The 20,393-nt window shown below is 47.6% G+C and overlaps 1 protein-coding gene across 1 annotated transcript in view; it reads left to right on the top strand.

The window, feature by feature from the left end:
- The window catches only part of ELL2 (elongation factor for RNA polymerase II 2), a 67,753-nt gene extending 54,927 nt beyond the window's left edge, over positions 1-12,826 (top strand). The window contains exons 6-12 of the mRNA XM_002713941.5: positions 189-313; positions 405-492; positions 2,602-3,169; positions 5,723-5,789; positions 8,951-9,122; positions 11,107-11,151; positions 11,246-12,826. Of these exons, the coding sequence (XP_002713987.1) occupies positions 189-313; positions 405-492; positions 2,602-3,169; positions 5,723-5,789; positions 8,951-9,122; positions 11,107-11,151; positions 11,246-11,362 (1,182 nt within the window). The 3' untranslated portion in view covers positions 11,363-12,826. The remainder of the gene's footprint in view (positions 1-188; positions 314-404; positions 493-2,601; positions 3,170-5,722; positions 5,790-8,950; positions 9,123-11,106; positions 11,152-11,245) is intronic.
- The last annotated feature ends 7,567 nt before the right edge of the window (positions 12,827-20,393 follow it).

Here is a 20,393-nt window from a genome sequence, read left to right as displayed (position 1 = left end):
GAGAGAGACATCTAGCTAGGTATGAGATGTACTTCTCCAGATGTGCTTGACTGGCATTTATTCCAATCTGGTGTGTGCAAAACTGGCACTCCCTTTAGGGTCAATTGATGTCATTATCTTCAGCATAAATCCTAAAGGTCACCTGCTTTAGAGTGACTAATGCTCTCGGTTTTTACACCACATACCAGGTCGCCAATCTGAATCCTAAGGACCTCTCTTATACCTTGAAGGATTATGTTTTTAAAGAGCTCCAGAGAGACTGGCCTGGATACAATGACTTGGACAGACGGGCCTTGGAGTCTGTGCTCTCGAGGTAGGTTCCTTTTTTCTTTTGCTTGACCACTGCTGCACATGTTTTAGTCATTGTTATCCTCCCTAACCGGGAACGTGTGTGTCCTTTACAGAAAACTAAATCCATCTCAGAATGCTGCTGGCACCAGCCGTTCAGAATCTCCTGTATGTTCTAGTAGAGACACTGCATCTCCTCCTCAGGTATTTCATAAAGTTACAGAACCATGGCCCTCAGAGCTGCCCCAGTAGCCCCTCTGCTTCCCAAGGGAGGGACGTGAGAACCAGAGAAGCTGCACAGCTTGCCTGTCCAAAGCCACACAGCTCATTCATGGCTGAGCTCCGCCCAGAATTCAGGCCTTGGCCTCCAGCCCAGAACTCTCTCCACCACAAGGCACTGCTTGTCAGAGGACTTAATGTGTACCTTGCTTTTCGTTTTCCAAGTTTACATTTTGTTGTAATGTTATCTGCCTTTCAGTTGGGTCACTGACTGGAAAACTTACCCAGCCCCATAGATTTCTCAGATTTTATAGAAAATTGAAAAATTTTAATTATACCTGAACCATGTTCCACAAAAATATTCTTAGGGGAAAAAATGTATACAAAAAGCAAATAAAACAAGATAGAATTTTCACTCAGGTTTTCTTCAAGCATTTTTAAATTGGATCCAGTTCAGAATACAAGCAGGCAGTTTCCCCATGAGATTGAACCATGGTGGGAAAAGGTGGGAGGTCCTGGCTAGTCCTCAAGCTCAAGTCTGCTGGTTTTCAGCTGACCAGCCAGCCTCGAAATTCTGAATCCCGAGAGCTTTGGACAGACAGTGGGACAGCCCTCCATACCCTGGAATTCCTGACAGTGCCCTGTCCCCCTGCACCCTTCCTCCCTGGACCCTACTCCCAAGCATTGGGGAGACACAGATAAATGTATGGAGCAGCAGAAATCTGCCTTGGGCAATAGGCAATAGACTAGTCATGTGACAGAAAATGTTAGAAAGTAGTGTGAGGAACAGAGGAGGAGCAGAAAAAACAAAGCTATTCTATCTTTGCAGGTACATTGTTTGGGAAGCCTTTTTTTTTTTTTGAGACCAAAAAAAGAGAGAACTCCCATCTGCTAGTTTGCTCCCTAAAAATGCCCCCCAGCAAATAGGATTGGGTCAGGATGGAGCCAGGGAGTTGGGAAGTCGATTCAGGTCTCTCATATTTGTGGCAAGGACCCAAATAGTTGCGCCATCACCTATTGCCTCCTAGAATGCACATCAGGAGGAAGCTGGAACCGGGAACAGAACCAGAATCCAAACCCAGAGACTCCTACATTGGATATGGGAGTGCCAAGCGATGTCCTGACCTCTAGGCCAGACTCCTGCTTCAGGAAGCCTCATTTTAATGCCAACTGTTAGGAAACCACTTCTACTCTGATAAAATTCTATACTGGATGCTAAATAAATACATGTTCTAAATTGAAAGCAATAAATTAATGGGCTGAGCAGATACTTTCTTTCAAGCTGAAGTGCAAGCCACAGCATTATCCTTAAACAAACATAATGGGTTTTATGTTTTGTGCTTTTCAACTGTCTGAATTTCCTTTTTAATGTCAGTCCTATTGTTGCTGAATTGGGATGATGTTAGCATGGTTTTTCAAAAGTATTTCTACATTATTTTAATGGACCAGTTATTAATACCTATTTTCCAATCTTGTGAATAGACATATAAGAGTAAAAAAAAATTAGATAGCATCCCAACAATGATAGAGATACTTAGGAAAATTACTCTGAAAGCAGCGGCTGTTCTCACTGTAAGACAGGTGAAAGGCATTTATTCTGACAGCCAAAATATGAATAACCAGGCATTTGCGCACATTAGAGATTAAATCAGTGTGGGCCTATTGCCCTTCCCCTGACCTTGTTAGTTTTCAGAATCAAATGGCACAAATGGCTTTCTCATCTCAGGTAATAGAACCAGGTGAACCGTGGCGGCAGGGGAGGGCTGTCTCGGCTCCCCACTCTGCGGGGTGTTTTCCACGTCACTAACACAGGCTTTCTGGAACCTCAGGGGGACGCTGCGTGCCAGGGAGGGCCGAGCACATGCTCCATGGAACATCCGTGTGCCGGGTTCTGCTTTGACGTTAGGTGCGACGGTTGACTTCACCTTCGGTTTTGCTTGGCTTTTGTTGTTCTTGAGTTTGAAGAAAGGTTACTACAACCCTGGTGCTAGGTTTTAAGTATGAGTGAGTAAAGTCACTGAGTTATCTGACCAGTCACACATATGTATTAAATTTGAAAGCCAACCTACTCATGTTGTCTCGTTCCTCCCCCAGAAGCGGCTTCTGGATTCTGATTTCATCGACCCTTTAATGAATAAAAAAGCTCGAATATCTCATCTGACAAGCAGAGTGCCGCCAACATTAAATGGCCACCTGAATCCCACTGGCGAAAAATCAGCTGCAGGCCTCCCGCCGCCCCCTGCAGCCGCCACCATCCCTACCCCTGCACCGCTGCCTTCAACTCACCTGCCGGCCTCCAATCCTCCGCAGACTGTCAATTCCAACTCCAATTCCCCCAGCACTCCAGAGGGCCGGGGGACTCAAGACCTGCCCGTGGACAGTTTCAGTCAAAACGGTAGCGTCTATGCGGACCAGCAAGACAAATATACCTCTAGGACTTCTGTGGAACCCTTACCCCCTGGATCCGTTCTACTAAAGTGTCCACAGCCTACGGAAGAAACCCATTCAATGTCTCATAAGAAGTCCAAAAAGAAGTCCAAGAAACACAAGGAAAAGGACCAAATAAGGAAGCATGAAGTTGAGATGGTGGAGGAAAAGGAAGAGGACCTTCAAAGAGAAGAACTAGCCAAGTTCGGTAACTCCAGTCCAAACCCCGATGCAGGTATTTTTATTTCTACCCAAAAAACGCCTGCATGTGCCAGCTGCACCGGAAGAGCTTACTCTCCCGAGTTTGAGATTCTGTCGTTTATAATTAGGGAGACTTCTTTAGCGTAAGACCTTCTATGTAATTATTGATCTTAACGTGCTTTGGAGCAGATCTTTCTCTTTCGTTTTACAACTGTCATTTTCAGTCTGGTTTTAGCCAGCTATTAAACATGGGTTTTTAAATTTGCTCAGAAAATGGTGGCATTTGAAAATGACCCTGTCCGCCCCCAGAGACTTGCTTTCTGAAGGTAGACTCGGATGCTCTTTGTCCTATCTGTGATGAGACTGAGTAACCTCAACATGACCTATTATATGCCATTCTCGAGCTGATTTAACCAGACACATAATTAGCAATAGAAATATTCATTTCCTTCTTGCCCAGAGAAACAGGGTCACCCGTGCTTTAATTAATCCTAGCACAGGGGAAATGTCAAATTCTTTATAAAACAGACAAGATAAAATTACATTTACAGATCCATAACATCATCCTCAGTTACAGCGAAAGCAGCTTGTCTTTAGCAAGGCTATTGGCTATTACAAGTTTCATGATCCTATGGGTTTTGTTTGTTTATTTGTTTTTCAACTTTGGGAGTCCCGTGTTAGTCAACTCAGATCAACGGTTATTCATAAAATTAACCATTTCGGTCTTTATGAAGCTTAAAGGAAAGGTAATCTAGAGACCTAGGTAAACTTAAAATAGCTTTTCCAGGGTACAGCTAATCAGTGTAAAAGCAGCTATGTGCAGGACACTGATAGCTAAAAACTGATAACAAAATGATGGGGTTTTTTCCTTAAGAAATATAATCCTCTAAACTTAATGTCTTCCATGCCAGCACATGGAAGAACCGCATCCATCATTTAGCATTGCTGCTAATTTGAAACCCAGAATAAATAATAAGACAAAATTCCTCAGGAAAATTCAGTTTCAGAAAAGGCAGTTTTATAAAATGGAATTTTACGGGAGTGTTGTCTTTCTTTTCTGCATGTAACACTGTGAATCTGTAATCCTTAGATGTAACTGACCGGCTTGGCCACGTAAGAGAACCCGTGATCGTATTCAGTGGTGCTCCAAAGAAGGGTTAGAAACTAGTGTATGACACAGCGCCCCAACTAACCTGCACTGGGGTGTGGCATGGGGCGCTGTCTGTTGAAATATTGACATCGGTGTAATGGGTACTCTTTAAAGGTCCAAGAAGCTGATGTAAGCTTGTTCCCTGCACCCGTCTCTCGTACCTGAATCTCTAAGATGAGGGAAAGGCACGAAGAAGAAAAATTCCTTGTTCAGAGTTAATAAGCCAGGTTCCTGGGTATACTCCATGTGCCGCACTTCGCACCCTCAGGTGGTGATCCGGAGTCAGGCCTGCAGTTGGAGCTGTGGAGACCGGCAGCACAGTGGGGCGCACGGGGGCGGTTCTAAGACTTGGAGGCCTGCAAAAGCCCTCCTGCTCTCTCTCTGCGCTTCTCTGAGGATGTGGAGCTGCTGAGAACCAACCAAGGCTATCGCAGAGTGAGGACAGCTCCAACCCCCAGCCCTGCCTGTGTTGTAACTTGACCTGGTGTCTGGCAGGGGAGGCCAGCTGACCTGCACCTAATGCTTTGCCTGTATGGCTGGGCTTGCGCTGTTGGAAAAACAGCAGTGAGTCTACATCCTATCCAATTTGTCTCATGGACTTTGTCCTTTATGTTTTTAAACCACAGAATTATCAAATATTCCCTTTTATTTTCTAGTGAGCTTATGTGTTTTGCCAGCAGGCAGGTTCTGGTTTGAGTTACTAATTTCACCCTGCTCCAAATAATAAAAAAAATTACCCTAATAAAAAGTCTACACATATGCCCCAGAAAGGGGCATTTAAACAAATAGATTATGAGCATTTGCAGACTTTCATGGTGTTGTCTGAGTGGCTGACACTTTCTTTTGGTCCTTTAAAAAAAAAAAAAAAAAAAAAACTTAGCATTACGAGGGCCTGAGATTAGAGGAGTGTAGCCAGCATTCAGTAATACCTTGTTTTAAACTACTTGAAACCAATGGGGAAACTTCCTACCCAGCCGTGCTGTCTGCATGCCAGAAAGGGTAGCAACAAAAATACAGTCCCAAAGCAGTCTGCTACCTGACTCTATTGTCTCATCTGCCCTGTTTGAGTCCCTGGAAAAGTAGATGTTGATGTAAAATTTGTATCTCCCATTGTGTGGCTGCATCTGCCACCACAGTCTTTGAATTGCTGGGCAGATGCCACAACTGTTGTTTAAAGAATAGAAGATTGACCTTGGGTTAAGATGGAATTCCTTTATTGTGCAGACACTGCAGTAGCCAGGGTGCTTTAAATGCCTGGCTGCTGGTCATAGGGCCGCTATTGTTCGTGTTCAATTGTATTCCTTGGTCACTGCTGCTTATTGAGATGGAAGAATAGAATTTGAGGAAAAGTGTTCCAGATGTTTCTAATCTATTTTAGAATTACAGGCATTTGATAACCATACTGGTGACGAACGCTGTGAATTTTCTTTTCCATAGGAGTTAAAGAGGGTTGCACTGCCCCCACGGAGCCGCCTTCAACGATTGAACTCCCAGATTATTTGATGTAAGTCCCTGTGTCTGCCCGTGGAGAGAGAGCTGTGTAATTTTAGAAAGTTGGTGAATTCTTTTCCCATACTTTGCAAATCAAAAAAGTAAAAAGTTCCAGAAATAGAGCGCCAGAGCCACCCCTGCAGCTGAAAGGCTGCCATTAAGCCTGCTCAGCCCACATCCACCCTTGTCTGCATAAGCAGGTTGTGCCCGCCCCTGCTCCGAGCTGTGTTCAGGTGGCCTTTAAGTATAGAGGTCTGGCCTTTGTTCCTGGGGCCAGGCCACGCATTCAATTGTGGAAGATGTCAGGGAGCTGACTCTTCAAAGCTGGAAGTCTATCAATGCCCAGTCATTCCCTTGGGCCCCCAAAGGGACAGTTTATCACTGACAAAGTGCCTCACCTTCTGCACTTAATAATATCAAGCACTGGTAGACTGATTTCTACTTAAAAATTTCTACCCCCAGGTCAATTTAAAGAGGAGAGAATAGTCAAATTTGATCGTTTCACTTCAGTACCAGTTATCATGCTTTTCTTGTTGTGACAAGAAGTTCCTAAATGCTGAGCTGGGGACATTTTTGTAACTGGTTATCAAAGAAATTATAACTTGAACACATAATTCTAGCCTTTTTACAGAATAAAAGGCTTCTGTAAGACAAAAAATAATTAAGTTGTAAGAGCCTAGAGAAATGGAGAGTGAAAAAGCAAACAGATCTGTTGCAGCTTTGAGAATGAGCAAATGTCCCAAACAGCCAGAACACAGGATGGAGAAAGAACCTGGGCCATGTGAGTTTTTCCCCTGTTTGGAGATGGGGTGCATCCAGGCTGAGTAACCCTGCTTGTTTCTAGACCAAACAACATTTTAGACTTAAAGTATGACCTGTTTAGCAGCAGCGTGAAAGCTATACTTACTGGGGAATGAGACGGCACGAACCATGACATTGCTTGCCATCTCCCAGCTAACAGGAGCCCAAGAAACTGCGCTGAGTCCTGTCCCATGAGGCAGTGCGTGCTTCTAGAGCTCTGGGACAAGCCTTGAAAAGCAGCCACAGCAGTCCGTCCAGGAGGGGTCAGCTGCATGCTGCTGGGCTTCCTGGGCAGTCCCTGGCTCCAAAGCCAAGGGCGTCCACCTGTTCACAGCTGCACACCCACTTCTCTGAAAGTCTTCTGAATGTTCCCCCCAGCACTGCCCAGGAGCCAGTGCCCTGCTCTCATTCTTTGCTGGTGGATTTTGCATTCCTCTTTCTCAGAATATTGATATGCAAGGGGTCTTCCAAAAGTTCATGGCAGTGCATGTTATTAAAAAGAATTGCATGGACTTCAAGTATTTTGGCACCAAAATAAACTTACCTTTTGATCCCACCTCCTACTAGTTATGTACAGCAAAATCATGTGGGCAGACTAGAAAATAAATCTGAACTTTTCCCCACGGATTCAGGACCACTGCTGTGTTTTGCCACCCAGATGAGTTAATTCTATATTTGAAAGGTTTTTTTTTTTTTTTTTTTGGTCTAAGGATGGTTTGTTATTTGTGGTTTTGCATTATCCAAACTGCTAAAAATTTATTCTGTTGCTGCATTAATAGCCAGCTATAGACCCATAATAAATTTTGTTAAAAACAGTAAAATGCTTTCAATGAAAATGCCAGTATAACCAAATATTGTTCTTGAAGAGCAGCACAATGGTTGAAGATTTTTGGGAAATTATTAAAGAAAATATTTGGGGTATGATTTGTAAGAAAGTAGTAGAATTATATGGAAAACTTAAATCTGAGTTTCATGATCAGTTTAGCCATCTTATAAAGGTTCAGTCCCAGGCCCTCTGGCCCGGGCTCCCTCTGGGGTGCCTTCATGACAGTCCTGTCTGGGAAAACGGCTTCTGGGCTTAGCTGGCAGCCTGCCTTCTACGGCCACAAGGCCCGCAGGGCAGCTTTAAATCAGCATACCACCGCTGTCTCCATTACACTTGGAAAACTAAACCTCCGCACTGTCTAACTCAGCATGAATAAAAATATTAATGAGGACACCGAGTTTGCTCACTGTGTCACTTTTCTTGCATTGCCAGCTGGGCTTCTGTGATACAGCCATTACAGTGAAACGGGGAAGATTATGTAAAACTGTTCAGAGAGGCCTGTGCTGCAACATTTCACCCCAGTAGGAGCACAGGTGCACTCCCAGGAGCATTCTGAAGCTCCCCCCCACCTGCCTGAAACTGAAACCTCCATGGCAGGAGCACAGAGTGCCAAGAACCGGGCCTGGTGGGATCCCAGTTCCCAGACCACTAACCAGTGATGTGAATTCGGCTCTAGTATTAAAATGCCATTTGAATTTACTTGCCACTGAATAAACGGGCACTCTGGGGACATGGCCATCATGTATCGGATCCTGAGGGAAGTTCACCCCCCGGAGTAAAACACAGACCTGTGGTGTTTTATTAAAAAAGTACATGAGATGAATAGCACAACATCGGCCTTCTGTTACCAGCCATGTGACATTTACATGTCTGCAAAGAAGGAGCAGGGTAGACTTTGGGGGTCTGTCGTTTTACAAATGGTCAGCAGTTCCCATCTTGCATTCTGAATGTGTGCCTGGTGACACAGGAGGAAGGGGTAGAGGGAGCCAGCCCGAGGCAGCATGCCAACGGTTCTGTGGACTATGGCTCGGAGAGGCTGCAAGCCAGCCTCCCTATCTGAAGGCAGTGAGCTGGGAGAGTGCTTTGACTTAGCATTTAGCACTCAGTGACTGCAGGGATGGGCTCCTGGTATCACCTTTCCCTTGGAGTCCTCCGTCTCAGTGTGACCTGTCACGTTTAGGGTGGCCTCCACCGCCAGGGTGCTAGAGAATTATTTGGGCTAGAGGAAGTCAGATCTGCGTAGTCTAGATCTGTATAAATACTTTCTTCTCATCTAGTTGCACTTGAATCTCATTGCCACCAGGTCTCCCTCACTGACTTTGCTTTACTCTCCTCCCTGTGTTGAAGCTTCTGAGCTCTCGGGTGTGACAGTGTCACTTGGAAGGTCTTTGAAAGAGCGACCTGCCAGCAGACCGGTGACAGACAGACATAAAATGCATGCCATACATGGCGAGAGTTTCTGTATATTTAGTTTAGCTCTCAGACCCGTGCAAGCCTCTTTATCCAGTGGCTCCTCTCCACCTATCTTCTTTGTTTTCTCTCTTTAGAAAATACATCGCTATCGTCTCCTATGAGCAACGGCAGAATTACAAGGATGACTTCAATGCCGAGTACGATGAGTACAGGGCTTTGCACGCCAGGATGGAGACTGTAGCTAGAAGATTTATCAAACTGGATGCGCAACGAAAGCGCCTTTCTCCAGGCTCGAAAGAGTATCAGGTGAATGGACCAGTTCCTGGACAGACGCCGTCCTCACTGACCTTCCTTCTTCCCCTTCGCGTCCAGCCCCAGCCATCCCACTGCTCTGCAGAGCCCGTGTCCCTGCCCAGCAGTCCCCCCCCCCGGCTTTCAGAAAAGAACCAAACACACTGAACGTGCTTTCCTCTAGTACTAAAAGCTCCCCTGTAACAGGATTTATAGGGTATTGAGAAAAATACCAAACACGACTAGTGAGGGAAAAAGGTAGATGTTGGGATTCACTTAAATATTCAAATACACTGCTGAGTCAACTCGTTACACCTCCTACACCTGGTGCTGCCCCCCTAAAAGCTGCGATTTCAGATATTCTTAAACTGCTGTTTCTTAAAACCTCAGTTTGACTTAGAAGCGGGGATACAGACAGAGGGGTGTGAAGGGAACTTGTCTGATGGAGGTTTAGTTTAGGGAGTTAGGTGCATCCAGCCCTTCCAGACCTGGACATTTGTCAGCCGGTTGTCCTGCTTGCACTCTCCTACTTTACCCCCTGGGCAGTGTTACAGCTGACAAGGAGCCGTGGACACCTGGTGTGGCTCCTGGCTGTTTCCATGGCTCTAATAAAAGGGCTGGCAGAAGTAGACGTTTCCCACCTGGTGGAGGCAGAAGGCCTTGTAAAGCTGCATGGGCACCAGTAGCAGTGGCCTCCACCTCGACCCACGGCCACTGTTCTGACCCTCACCTGCACTATGCAGCAGATGAGTCTTTCCCAGCACCACTTGTGCCCTAGAGATTCTAGGCCTCAATCTCTCCAACAAGCTGGCCTCAGGAAGACCGAGCCCAAGGAGCTGGTGTTTGAGGGTGTGGAGAGATTGGTGATATGGTGGTTTGCAGTTATTTTTTTGTGTACAGTTATTTGTCAGTGTACATGATAATATTTAAACTACAATGTAATTCCAAGGGTTGCTTAGTTGTTAGGAGTAAGTTCTAGAACCACGTTGCCTGGATCTGATTCCTAGCACTGCCATGTAATATTTCTGTGACTTCAGGCAAGTTCCTTAAAGCCTCTTTGCCTCTTTTCCTCATCCAGAAAATGGGATAGTAATGGAGTTGTTTCAAGGAATAAATGTACACAAGCATTTGTAAACTGCTTGGGTCTGTGCCTGGCACCTGGCACACAAAGGCTAGCTATTGTGTTTTGTTTCATTTTGATTTTTTTTCTAAGACTTATTCATTTATTTGAAAGTCATAGTTACACAGAGAGAGAGGTCTTCCATTCCACTGGTTTACTCCCCAAATGATTGCAACGGCCAGAACTGAGCTGATCTGAAGCCAGGAGCCAAGAGCTTTTTCCTGGTCTCCCACACAGGTGCAGGTGCCCAAGGACTTGGGCCATCTTCTGCTGCTTTCCCAGGCTATAGTAGAGAGCTGGATGGGAAGTGGAGCAGCCAGGACTAGAACTGGCGCCCATATGGGATGCTAGCACCGCAGGCAGAGGCTTTAGCAGAAACCCAGTTACTTGAGCCACCACTGCTGCCACACAGAGTGTGCAGTAGCTGGAAGCTGGAATCAGGAGTTGAGCCAGGTATCAAACCAGGCTCTAAGATGTGGAATGCAGGCATTTTAACCAACGTCTTAATTTCCAGGCCACACAGCTTCCCCAAGAATATATCAGTAAAGCAAATATTTCTAAGCTTCTAATAGCCTATTAGTGTTTTTGATAGGGAGTGATGCACACTTTGTTTTCATTTGCCATCTTTTGCCTTACAAACACCTCGAAGTGAATACCTTGAACATGAGTATGTGTCTTCACTTGGGAAAGTAAGTCTGTAAGATAAGTAAAATTGCTGAGTCAACTTTGCCTTTGCTATCTGGATGACTGTTGGCAAATCATCTTCCATAAAGCTTGTGCCAAGATACATTCACTCCATCAATATTCCCTACACCCTCACCTGCCCCGCCCCCCCAAAAAAGAAGCACTCTCTGATTCTCAGTTTTTTTAATTTTACAGAATGTTCATGAAGAAGTCTTACAAGAATATCAGAAGATCAAACAGGTAGGTATCGTGGCTAGTGGTTTTCTGGTCTGTAGTCGGGAGCACTATAAATTCTGTACCTTAACTCCCCCCTGTTTTCCTTTTCCCTTTCCAGTCCAGTCCCAACTATCATGAAGAAAAATACAGGTGTGAGTATCTTCACAACAAACTGGCTCACATCAAAAAGCTGATCGGGGACTTCGACCAACAGCAGGCAGAGCTGTGGCAATAGGGCCTGCTGCACCAGAAGATGTGAATAAACTGAAGCTTATTTATTGAAAATGCCCAGTGCATTGCTCTAGATTCTGAAGAGATGAAACTTTACCTGCTCAAAGTTTCAGTATTAGTAAACTTGAGTTACTTTTTCTCCCCCATTTTACTTTGCTTTCCTGCATTTTGAAGCTGCTTTCTCTGATTCTTTTTTTCCGCCTCAAGACTTATGTTTGTTAATAGAAATAATTTTTTAGATATTGGGGATTCAGTGTCTTTCAAATCAACCTTTTTCCTTAAAAACTTGTGTTTGTCATTAGAAATGATTTTTTAGATCTCGGGGATTCAGTGCCCACACTTCAAAGTTGTGTGTATTTAACAACAACAGTAATGTGCAAGGTGAAATGCTTTTGGATAAACATAAGCCTATTTTCTGACCTTTCTTAATGCAAACTCTTTGCCTTAAATGGTAGAATATATAGAAATTTGCACAAAACACAAAAAAAATTTTAAAACATTGTTTTGGAGGGTTAAACAACAGAAAGGTGTTTGAGTATGTGTATAGATTTTTCCATACACACATCTCTACAGGCTGACTTGATCTGGAATATTCAATCCACCCTGCAAGTTAACCCCCCATTGCAATGGTTGCCTTAAGGTGTTTGCTAGTTGTGTACATAGTGTGGTTAATCATTAGCTACACTGCTTCCCACTTGATTCCAGCGATGGGAAGCCCACTGTGGCCTACCGGCGTGTGAAAGCGTATGCTCGGCCTGTCTTGTGTGCAGAGGTGGTGTGGGTGTGAGTGTGCGTGAAGGAAAAAAGCTGCTACTCTCTGTAGGCCAAACGCTCAGGTGAAACAACTGACGAGTGTTACTGTAGGGTTGTTTGTTTTTTTTTTTCTCCTGTCCAATTGCTACTTCTATAGTGGAAGACAAAAGCATTTCCATTTCAACAGTTTGTCAGCTTTATTAATGTTGGTCAAAAATTGATACATTATAAAAATGAAACATCTATAGTTTTGGGGCAAAATTATAAAATTAAATGTGTAGGTAACCTATTTATATACTGCTATAAAGTATTTTTTGAAGAGAGATATGCAAAGAAGCTATTACCTACATGTGATGTATATTTAAAGATTTTTTTTCATCCTGGGTTACAGGAATATAAAAAAAAGAGCAGATATATTTAACCATAACATACTGTGATTCATCAAACAGCACAAACTTTCATTTCATGGAGTTTATCTGTTGACGTTGATTTAAACTATCACTTGTTTTATCATGTGGGAACATAAGTTATGTGGTCAAAAATATAAGGATTTTGAACTAATGTTGATTCAACTTGTTTTGTCTTATTGTATTGTCTTTTCAAAGTGCTGCCAGTTGAAAAGGGAAGCATTATGTTTACAAATCTGTTTTGAAATGTTTGCCAAATTTTTGGTAGTATCTTTAATAAAGATATTTGTCTCCAGCATCCAAGAAAATAAGTCACTTTGTTGCGTATCACTGTCAACCAGAAAATGGGGAAAGCACAGAGACTATTAGCTCTTCTCCTTGGAGTGCCTCCGAAACTCGGGCAGGAAGGACTGGATAACATACCAAAGTCAGACCGCGGAGGCGGAAGCAAGGCCCCTTCGCTCTGCAACCGTGTGGCATCACGGCATAAAGCAGCGTGGAGCTCCCGGGAGCCTTCTGTAGCATTGAGAGCCTTGGTGCCCTTCCTTCTACTTTGGAATGAGTACAGTCATTCTTAGGTGTTCCCGCTGAAAAAGAAAGGAAAGGGGTGCAGCTGGTGTAATTTGGTCATGCCGCTCCAGAGGCTGTGACCTCAGTGGTGTGAGTTCACCGACCTCTTGGCAGCCTCCTCAAAGTCCTGTGAGCAGTGTTCAAAAGCAAGGTGCTTGGACCACGTGCATTACCTGAATTAGAAAATAGCCGGGTCTGGCCTAGGCATCTGCGGTTTGCAAATTTTCTGTGGGTAACCATGGTGAGCTGGAGCCCGAGAAGCCCTGACTGGGACATAGCTCTAGTCCTGATGTCCAGAGCTGCAGTCCAGCCGTCGGCATCTCCGTGTTCTTGAAAGCCTGTCCCCAGCTGGCAGACACCGCCGCTCTGAGGCGCCCCTTTTGGTCTCACTGCCAGCTCTTACTTGAGAACCCGTTCACAGAGCCAGCCCTCCAGCTGCTCACTTAGCCCCGAGGGCCCCTCCCACTGCCAGGGGCACAGCCTCTGGGGAGCAGCAGAAGCCCCAGAGGCTTCCTGGAAACCAGCATCGCACACCTGTGCACTTGACTGCACACCAGTCCAGATGTTCACTGCAGACTTGGGACAGATTCTTGCAAAATGTGTACCTGCCTCTCCCCCACAAATTTGAGAGCTGTAAGTCTCTGAATTTGTGATTACCCATGTTCACCTCCCTTTTGATGATGGGCGTGAGCCCATCACAGTCCAGGGTTAGACCCTCACAGATGACTGCTGCAGAACGGGAAACCACCTTAGCATCTGTCACTGAGCAGAAGAATTTACTTGGTTTTCTTCCGACCATTTGCCCTCCTCCCCTCTCTCCCTTTCTTTCTTTTCTTACTGCTGGCATCTCATATGGGCACTGGTTCTAGTCCCGGCTGCTCCTCTTCCAATCTAGCTCTCTGCTATGATCTGGGAAAGCAGTAGAAGATGGCCTAAGTCCTTGGACCCCTGCACCCGCATGGGAGACCCGGGAGAAGCTCCTGACTCCTGGCTTCGGATCAAGCCATTGCAGTCATTTGGGGAGTGAACCAACAGAATGGAAGACCTCTCTCTGTCTGGCTCTACCTCTCTAACTCTTTCAAATAAATAAAATAAATGTTTTTTAAGAACAGCATTGTAAATATTAATAAATGAATTGTATTTTTAATCACATTTCATCTAAAATAATTTGAAGGACTTCAAGATTTTTATCCACACCTGGACATCCGCTCTGGACTGAATGAGCACTAATTTACAGTAAACCAAGAGAGCACTAACGAGATGCAGGGATTTTTTTTTTTTCAAGATGGCAGTTCCATCACCTACCTCATTGGCAGTTTCCCTTGGGATGTTTTATAGGGGTTAACTTTCAACTTTTTAAGCAGTAACAGGTGCTAATGTTTGTTCTCATAAAAGTTATTGGTCTGGTCAGTTTCCATCATTGCTCCATGCCTTGATTCTAAAAACACAGTATTAATTTTCTTTCCTCTCTGATCTTAGAATCTTTATAGAGTTTTCTTTTCCCTCAAAGTGTGAAGCAGTTGCATATGGGAGCAGGATGTTGAAATCTGGTTTCGATGAGAACGGTCTGTCAGATCCGGTGCTGTGCTCGGGTGCCACAGCCTTTCCGCGCGTTCACTCGGTTTCCAGAGCTCTGCTGACATGTGTTAGCCAGTTCCCTGCCTTCATGGCAATGAATGTGCCGGGTCACGCACGTATTTTCCAGGCCTTACCACCTCGGAAGTTCTTAACAGCTCTTCCTCACCCAAGTGCCGCTGCAGGCTTTCTTGTGTGTACTGGAAGAAGAAAAACACGCGAGCACCTTGAGAGGCCCGGTGCGGGAAGTCTGTTCACGATCACTGTTAAATGAGGACCACAGAAGATGTCGCCATTCTTCATTTCAAACGCTTCGGAAGTGTTAGACGGGCAGGTGGGTGGGTGGGTGGACGGACGGGTAGACGGCCAAACAAGCCGGACATACGCCCATATCTGCTGTTTCCACCCACGATGTTGGAACTGTAGGAAGCCGACTGTCGAGCTCAGTGGCTGTGGTGGCCCCTCTTGGGCACCGAGTTCAGTTCACTAAAAAGCGTAAACTTTGCAATTTGGGCACTTGTTTTTCCTTTGTTCCATTTCAAGCCTCCGAACTTTATCGTTAAAAACTCCGCAACCAAGCGTTCTCTGATACCATCCCGTAAATGACCTCCCCCATACAGTCTCGGCGTTGGGGAGTGGGGCCAGGCTGTCTGCGTGGGACCTGCTGGCGTTCTAGGACACCCCCTCACCCCGGCCCTGAGCCAACCTCTCCTGGGAGAACAATAAATCACACTGAGGGTTCCTTCTCTCTTCTTCCCACGCCCTGCCCCCCGTCTCCATTTTACAGGTGAGTAGACTGAGGCGGGGGGGAACTCAGAAACACCCACGCCTCCATGCTGCCCCGCTGGTCTTCAGTAGACTGTTGGCCGCCAAGGAACAAATCCAGTGACACCACACAGGCAAAACAGCACTTTCGATTGCAAAGAGGCGAGAACGTGGGGCCGGAGTGCTGGTGACGGATTAGTCTCTGTGAGCCCCTCTGCCAGCACTGCTGGACTGTGGAGGGAGTGACAGGCTGCTTCTCCAGACAAGGCTGCTCACTCCGTGCTCCCTTTCCTTTCGCACATGCGCCGTCTCAACAAGGGGGTGTTTGCGGTGGGAAAGGGCAGGTAGAGGCAGAGGGGCAGACCCAGCCCTGGGACCGCATCATTTTCTCTTTTTACCAAAAGGCTGTCTTAGGAACAGACCCCAGGTGCAGGGGGCCTCCTGTCTGTGCTGGACAGAAGGACGTTGCCCTGGCTGAATCCCTTAACCTGCAGTTTCCAGAAGTTTCCGGGAGGACTAATACAGGAGGGAGCAAAGAGAGCCTGTTACACGCTGGAATTAAAGTGTGAGAAGGCCGAGTGCCTTCAGATAGCACTGCCCAGGGGCCCTGTGGAGGCCTGAGTCCTGGCTGTCACACTGTGTCAGCAGCTCTCCCCACCCCCGTCCCCTCCGGACATCTCACATCGTACGTGCTGCTTAGCTTGACTCCTGCTGCTGGGACGTAAAGGGAAAATACGCCTCCTCCCTGGGGTCGGGAAGAGGTGTCATCCTTGTTTGGCGAGCACCTGGGCGCGCTGGGAAAACAGCTGTCCAGATAGGGATAATCTGTGGATCGAGGGCAGGGAGAGTGTTTGCTGAAGCATTGGCCTCCCCTTGGACTGAGCACGTAGGGAAGGCACGGGCTTGAGGTTTCCAGGCAGGGCGTCTGGAGCTGCTCCACGCACGTGGGCCCACTCTACCCCCTCCTGCCTTTCAGCGATCGGGAGGGAGCAGCTGTGGCGGTACGTGGCTGTGTGATTTGTGATTGCCTAATTCTGCAGTGTGGGGGGGTCAGATGACTGTGTCTGGCTGACAGTACAGATGTGTTATTTTTGACCCCTGTCCGCCTGATCCTACTGACCAGCCAGCCAGACTGGTTCTTCTGTAGTGAGCTCACTGGCTAACCACGTGGGCATTTGCACAGGGACAAGAGCGCCCTGTGCAGGTCTATCTAGGCAGTGGAGGAGTGGGCTTCCTGAAGACGAGCCTGCATAATGAGCCAGCGTGTCTGGGCTCTGACGCCGGGGCTTCGGGCCCGTGGCTGCCTGCCTGCATGAAGTCTACGTGCTGGGCGGCGGCAGCGCAGTCTGCTTAGCCACTCTGGCTTCCTGCCACTCCCACGCTCTGCCGCCCAGTCACGAAGGCCACCCTCTGGCTTCTCCAATACCCCTTGCTCCTTCTCTCCCAAGGCCTTCTGTGCTAAGTAAACTCTGCAGGACCGGCTCCACCCCCCCCCCCCCCACTTCCGCACTCATGCTGGCAGATCCCACTTCCTGCAGGAAACCCATCCCGACCGCCCGGGTCACCCCGGTGGACGGCTCTCATTTCACACTTCCCCCTTTGCAGCATTTGTCATCGCTATAACTGGAAGTTAATTGTGTCAGGTGCCACCAGAGTGGAGATCATTGCGCTCGCCAGGGTGTTCCTGACTCCCGGCCTAGTACCTGGCGAGTAAAAGGTGTTCAACAGTAAGTCATTGATAGAACAGACTGGACACACTGTTCCCGTAGATCATATTTGCATTTCTGCAACAGTCTGCCCTGCCATTCAGGTGTCTGTGCCTTGCCATTGATCTTCCTGAAGTCAAGGTTCAGGAGTGAATAACGGCAGGGGGTGCCCGTGGCAGGCTGAGTTCTCCGTGAGAGTCCCTTTGCCATGGATAACTGACTGGACCCCTTCCCGGGAACATCTGTTCCCAATACCCACGACACCTCCAGGGCCCTCTGGAACCTGGGCCCCTGAACTGTCCACAGGGGCTTGTGGTCCTCATGTTAACCTTAACTTGTGGTCCTTATGTTAACCATAACTTCTGCAGATTGGTTCCCATGTCGCTTCCCAATAACAGGGTTTTTCTCAAGAGCTTCCCTCACTTCTCAAGAATGGGCGGAGACAGCAATCTGAAACTGATCATTAAAGGCCCCAAGCCTGGTACGTCTTCAAATGCTATCTGTGTTTTTGTTGCTGTTTGATTCATGCCTCGCAACCTTCCAGGTGATGGGTATTCTGAGGGTGATCGGAGGACTCTGGGGTGTCTCTAACAGTTGAGCTACAGTCCACCTCCACCGGGAACATGCCTTCGTCCCACAGCTGATGGAATGGAGATGTCCACGTGACAGATGTGGCATGGCAGAGCAGATGAGACTCCAGGAGCTCCCACCGTCTCCCTGGCCTGGGCTGACAACAGCCCACAGCCACTTCCGGAAAGTAGAACCAAAACAGGTGTGGGAAAGCACCCAACAAGCTGGGCCATAGCACGGGCAGTGGGCACAGCCTGGCCGAGGGTCCCGGCACAGCCACACACAAGCCATAGAGCACAGACAATGGCTATAGCCCTCGATCCTCTACTTGCGACTGGGATAGTACCTTCTGCAGACATTGTGATACCACCTATGTAGAAGACAGGTGTCCGCCGGCTGCTACCAAGTTGTCTTCTGGTTGTATATTCTCATCTGTTCTCTGGCCATGGAAGTTTTCAAACAGGAGACTTGACCAGCAGAGCAGTCAGTCAGAACTGAGCAACCGTACTGGGTCACTTTCAGTGTGTGCCCAACAGTGACTGAGCTCCTGGGGCAGCTGGACACAAACCAGGACATCTTCTAGGCTCTGCCCCTGGGCTGCTCTAGGAGAGAAATTTTGTCTGTGAATCCTTTCGAGTACACGTTAGCTTCTCTTAGCACCAGGGCCATCAGCAACTGAGACGATGCTGATGCATTTGTCCCAAACTTGACCTTCACTTGGATTATTCTCTCTCTTCTTTTCCAGTTATCTTTAAAAAAATAAAATAAAATAAAGGCTTTTAAATGGCCTTTGATAGGCCCTGTAATCTGAGCGCTTCTTGTCACCTCGTGATTAGACAGGTGGACACGGTTCCTTACAGGTGAGACACTTTGCAAAGCGGCTGCTTTTGAAAATGCCTCCTTCTTCGCCCCGTACGTTTTTCCCTCTCCTCCCAAGGACAGAGTTCATTTAAGTCAGCAAAGGAGCACTGTCAGGGTCTCAGGGGTCTCGTGGCCACCTGAGCCACAGACTCGGCAGCCGAGAGCAGCAGTAAAGGGACACTGGGGACTGCTGGCAAAGCCACCGTTCTAGTCCCACCCCCAGCCCCCAGCCCTTTCTCTCTGCCTGTTGACAAGTCTCTGCTGGCATGGCAGCCAATTATCGCCACCCCACCTGCTCCTTCCTTCTCCTCATGCACTGGCTCCTCCCTCCTGTGGATTTCTTACCAGTTCTCCCTGGTCTTTGGTTCAAGACGACTCTGCCTGCAGATGGCGAGGGCCTGGTTCTGAACCAGGCAACTAAAAGCAAGACATGGAAATGTGGGAAGATACAGAAATGTGGACAGTGTTTCACAGTGTAGACAGGCAGACTGGACCGAGGAGTCCCACACCCGGGGTCTCAGGCCCAGTTCTGGGATTTACCCACCTGTGGCCCCCGGCATTGTGCTGAAACCCCTGGCTCTTCCTTCCACCGTCTCTGATAACCTGGAATACCTGCATAGCACGGCTGGGTGAGAGTAAACAGACTGTTGTGTTCAATCAGCCGGGCTGGGTCGGGCACTCACAGAGCTACACTGTTCCCACGCAGGCCCCTACAAACCCACAGCCTTCAGAGATGAGATTTCTGGCTGCACCCATCATTCTCCCAGGACGGCCCCTCTTAGGTAAGCCCTGGGGTCTCGAGTCTCACCTGCGCCCCATCTTGTGCAGTAGCCTCAACTCCTAAATGCATTTTGCAGTGAAAACTCCTCTCTTCCAGCTTCAGCCTGCCTTAGGCTGGGGGCCAAGTGCCAGGGTGGAAGGAGCAGGTGGCAGGAAGCGAGCTCAGAGGGCAGGAAGGGTCCACCTGGGTGACACCTTCGAAGCCCAGCCGTGGTGTCCTCTGAGCGTTGCCCTGGGTGCCTGGGACGCTTCTCTGGCCTCTGCACAAGTTGCCAGAGCCTCCCTTTTGGCAGCGCCCCCTCTCGCCCTGGTCTCTTCGGGCCCTGGTCTAGTAGCTTAGCGCCCCTTTTTTAATGAGCACACCAACATGGCGGCTAGGTGTCCTGTCGCTCTGTCATCCACCCTCCCACCCAGCCAGAACCAGCGCTTTGGGCCTGGGAGCCATACAGGTGGAGGGACTTCCTCTGAGCAGTCTCCACGCGGCAGTAGACTTGCGTGAGGCGTACGCCAGCGCTCCACGTCGCCCAAGCGAGGCTGCACGTGTAGCCACGGAATGCTCGCGGTCAGCTCCCTACGGAAACCCTCCGATTTCCGGCACCACCTGATTTCCTTAGGCCAGCGAGAGGAGCCAGAAGCTAAGGGTGTAGAACTGGGCTTTGTGACTGCTCCCTCCCTCTGCAAGTCCTCCACGCGGGGTCCGGGTGGACGCACGTGGACACAGATGGCATTGATTGTCACGTGACTCAACCAAAGCTGTCAGACGGCCCTGTGTTCGACTCTCTCATAGAACAGGGGACTCCGAATGTTCTAGAAAATGGAATGAAAAGACACATGCACTTTGGTGCAAAATTGTTTTTGGAAACCCACAAGGACTTTTTTTTCTTCATAATATGTGTTTCCATGAACCTTTTGAAGATGCCTTGAAGGAACACATTTCAAAAAATTTTGTACCAAAACAGCCTTCTCTTTTCACTCTATTTCCCACGAATTTTTGAAGTCCCCTCGTATTTTTCGTGCATGCGCTCAACATAGGGTTAAGGAACACTTA

This window comes from Oryctolagus cuniculus, chromosome 14 (genome assembly GCF_964237555.1).
Source record: "Oryctolagus cuniculus chromosome 14, mOryCun1.1, whole genome shotgun sequence".
NCBI classification, from domain to species: domain Eukaryota; kingdom Metazoa; phylum Chordata; class Mammalia; order Lagomorpha; family Leporidae; genus Oryctolagus; species Oryctolagus cuniculus.
This window is presented reverse-complemented; position numbering and strand designations above follow the sequence as displayed.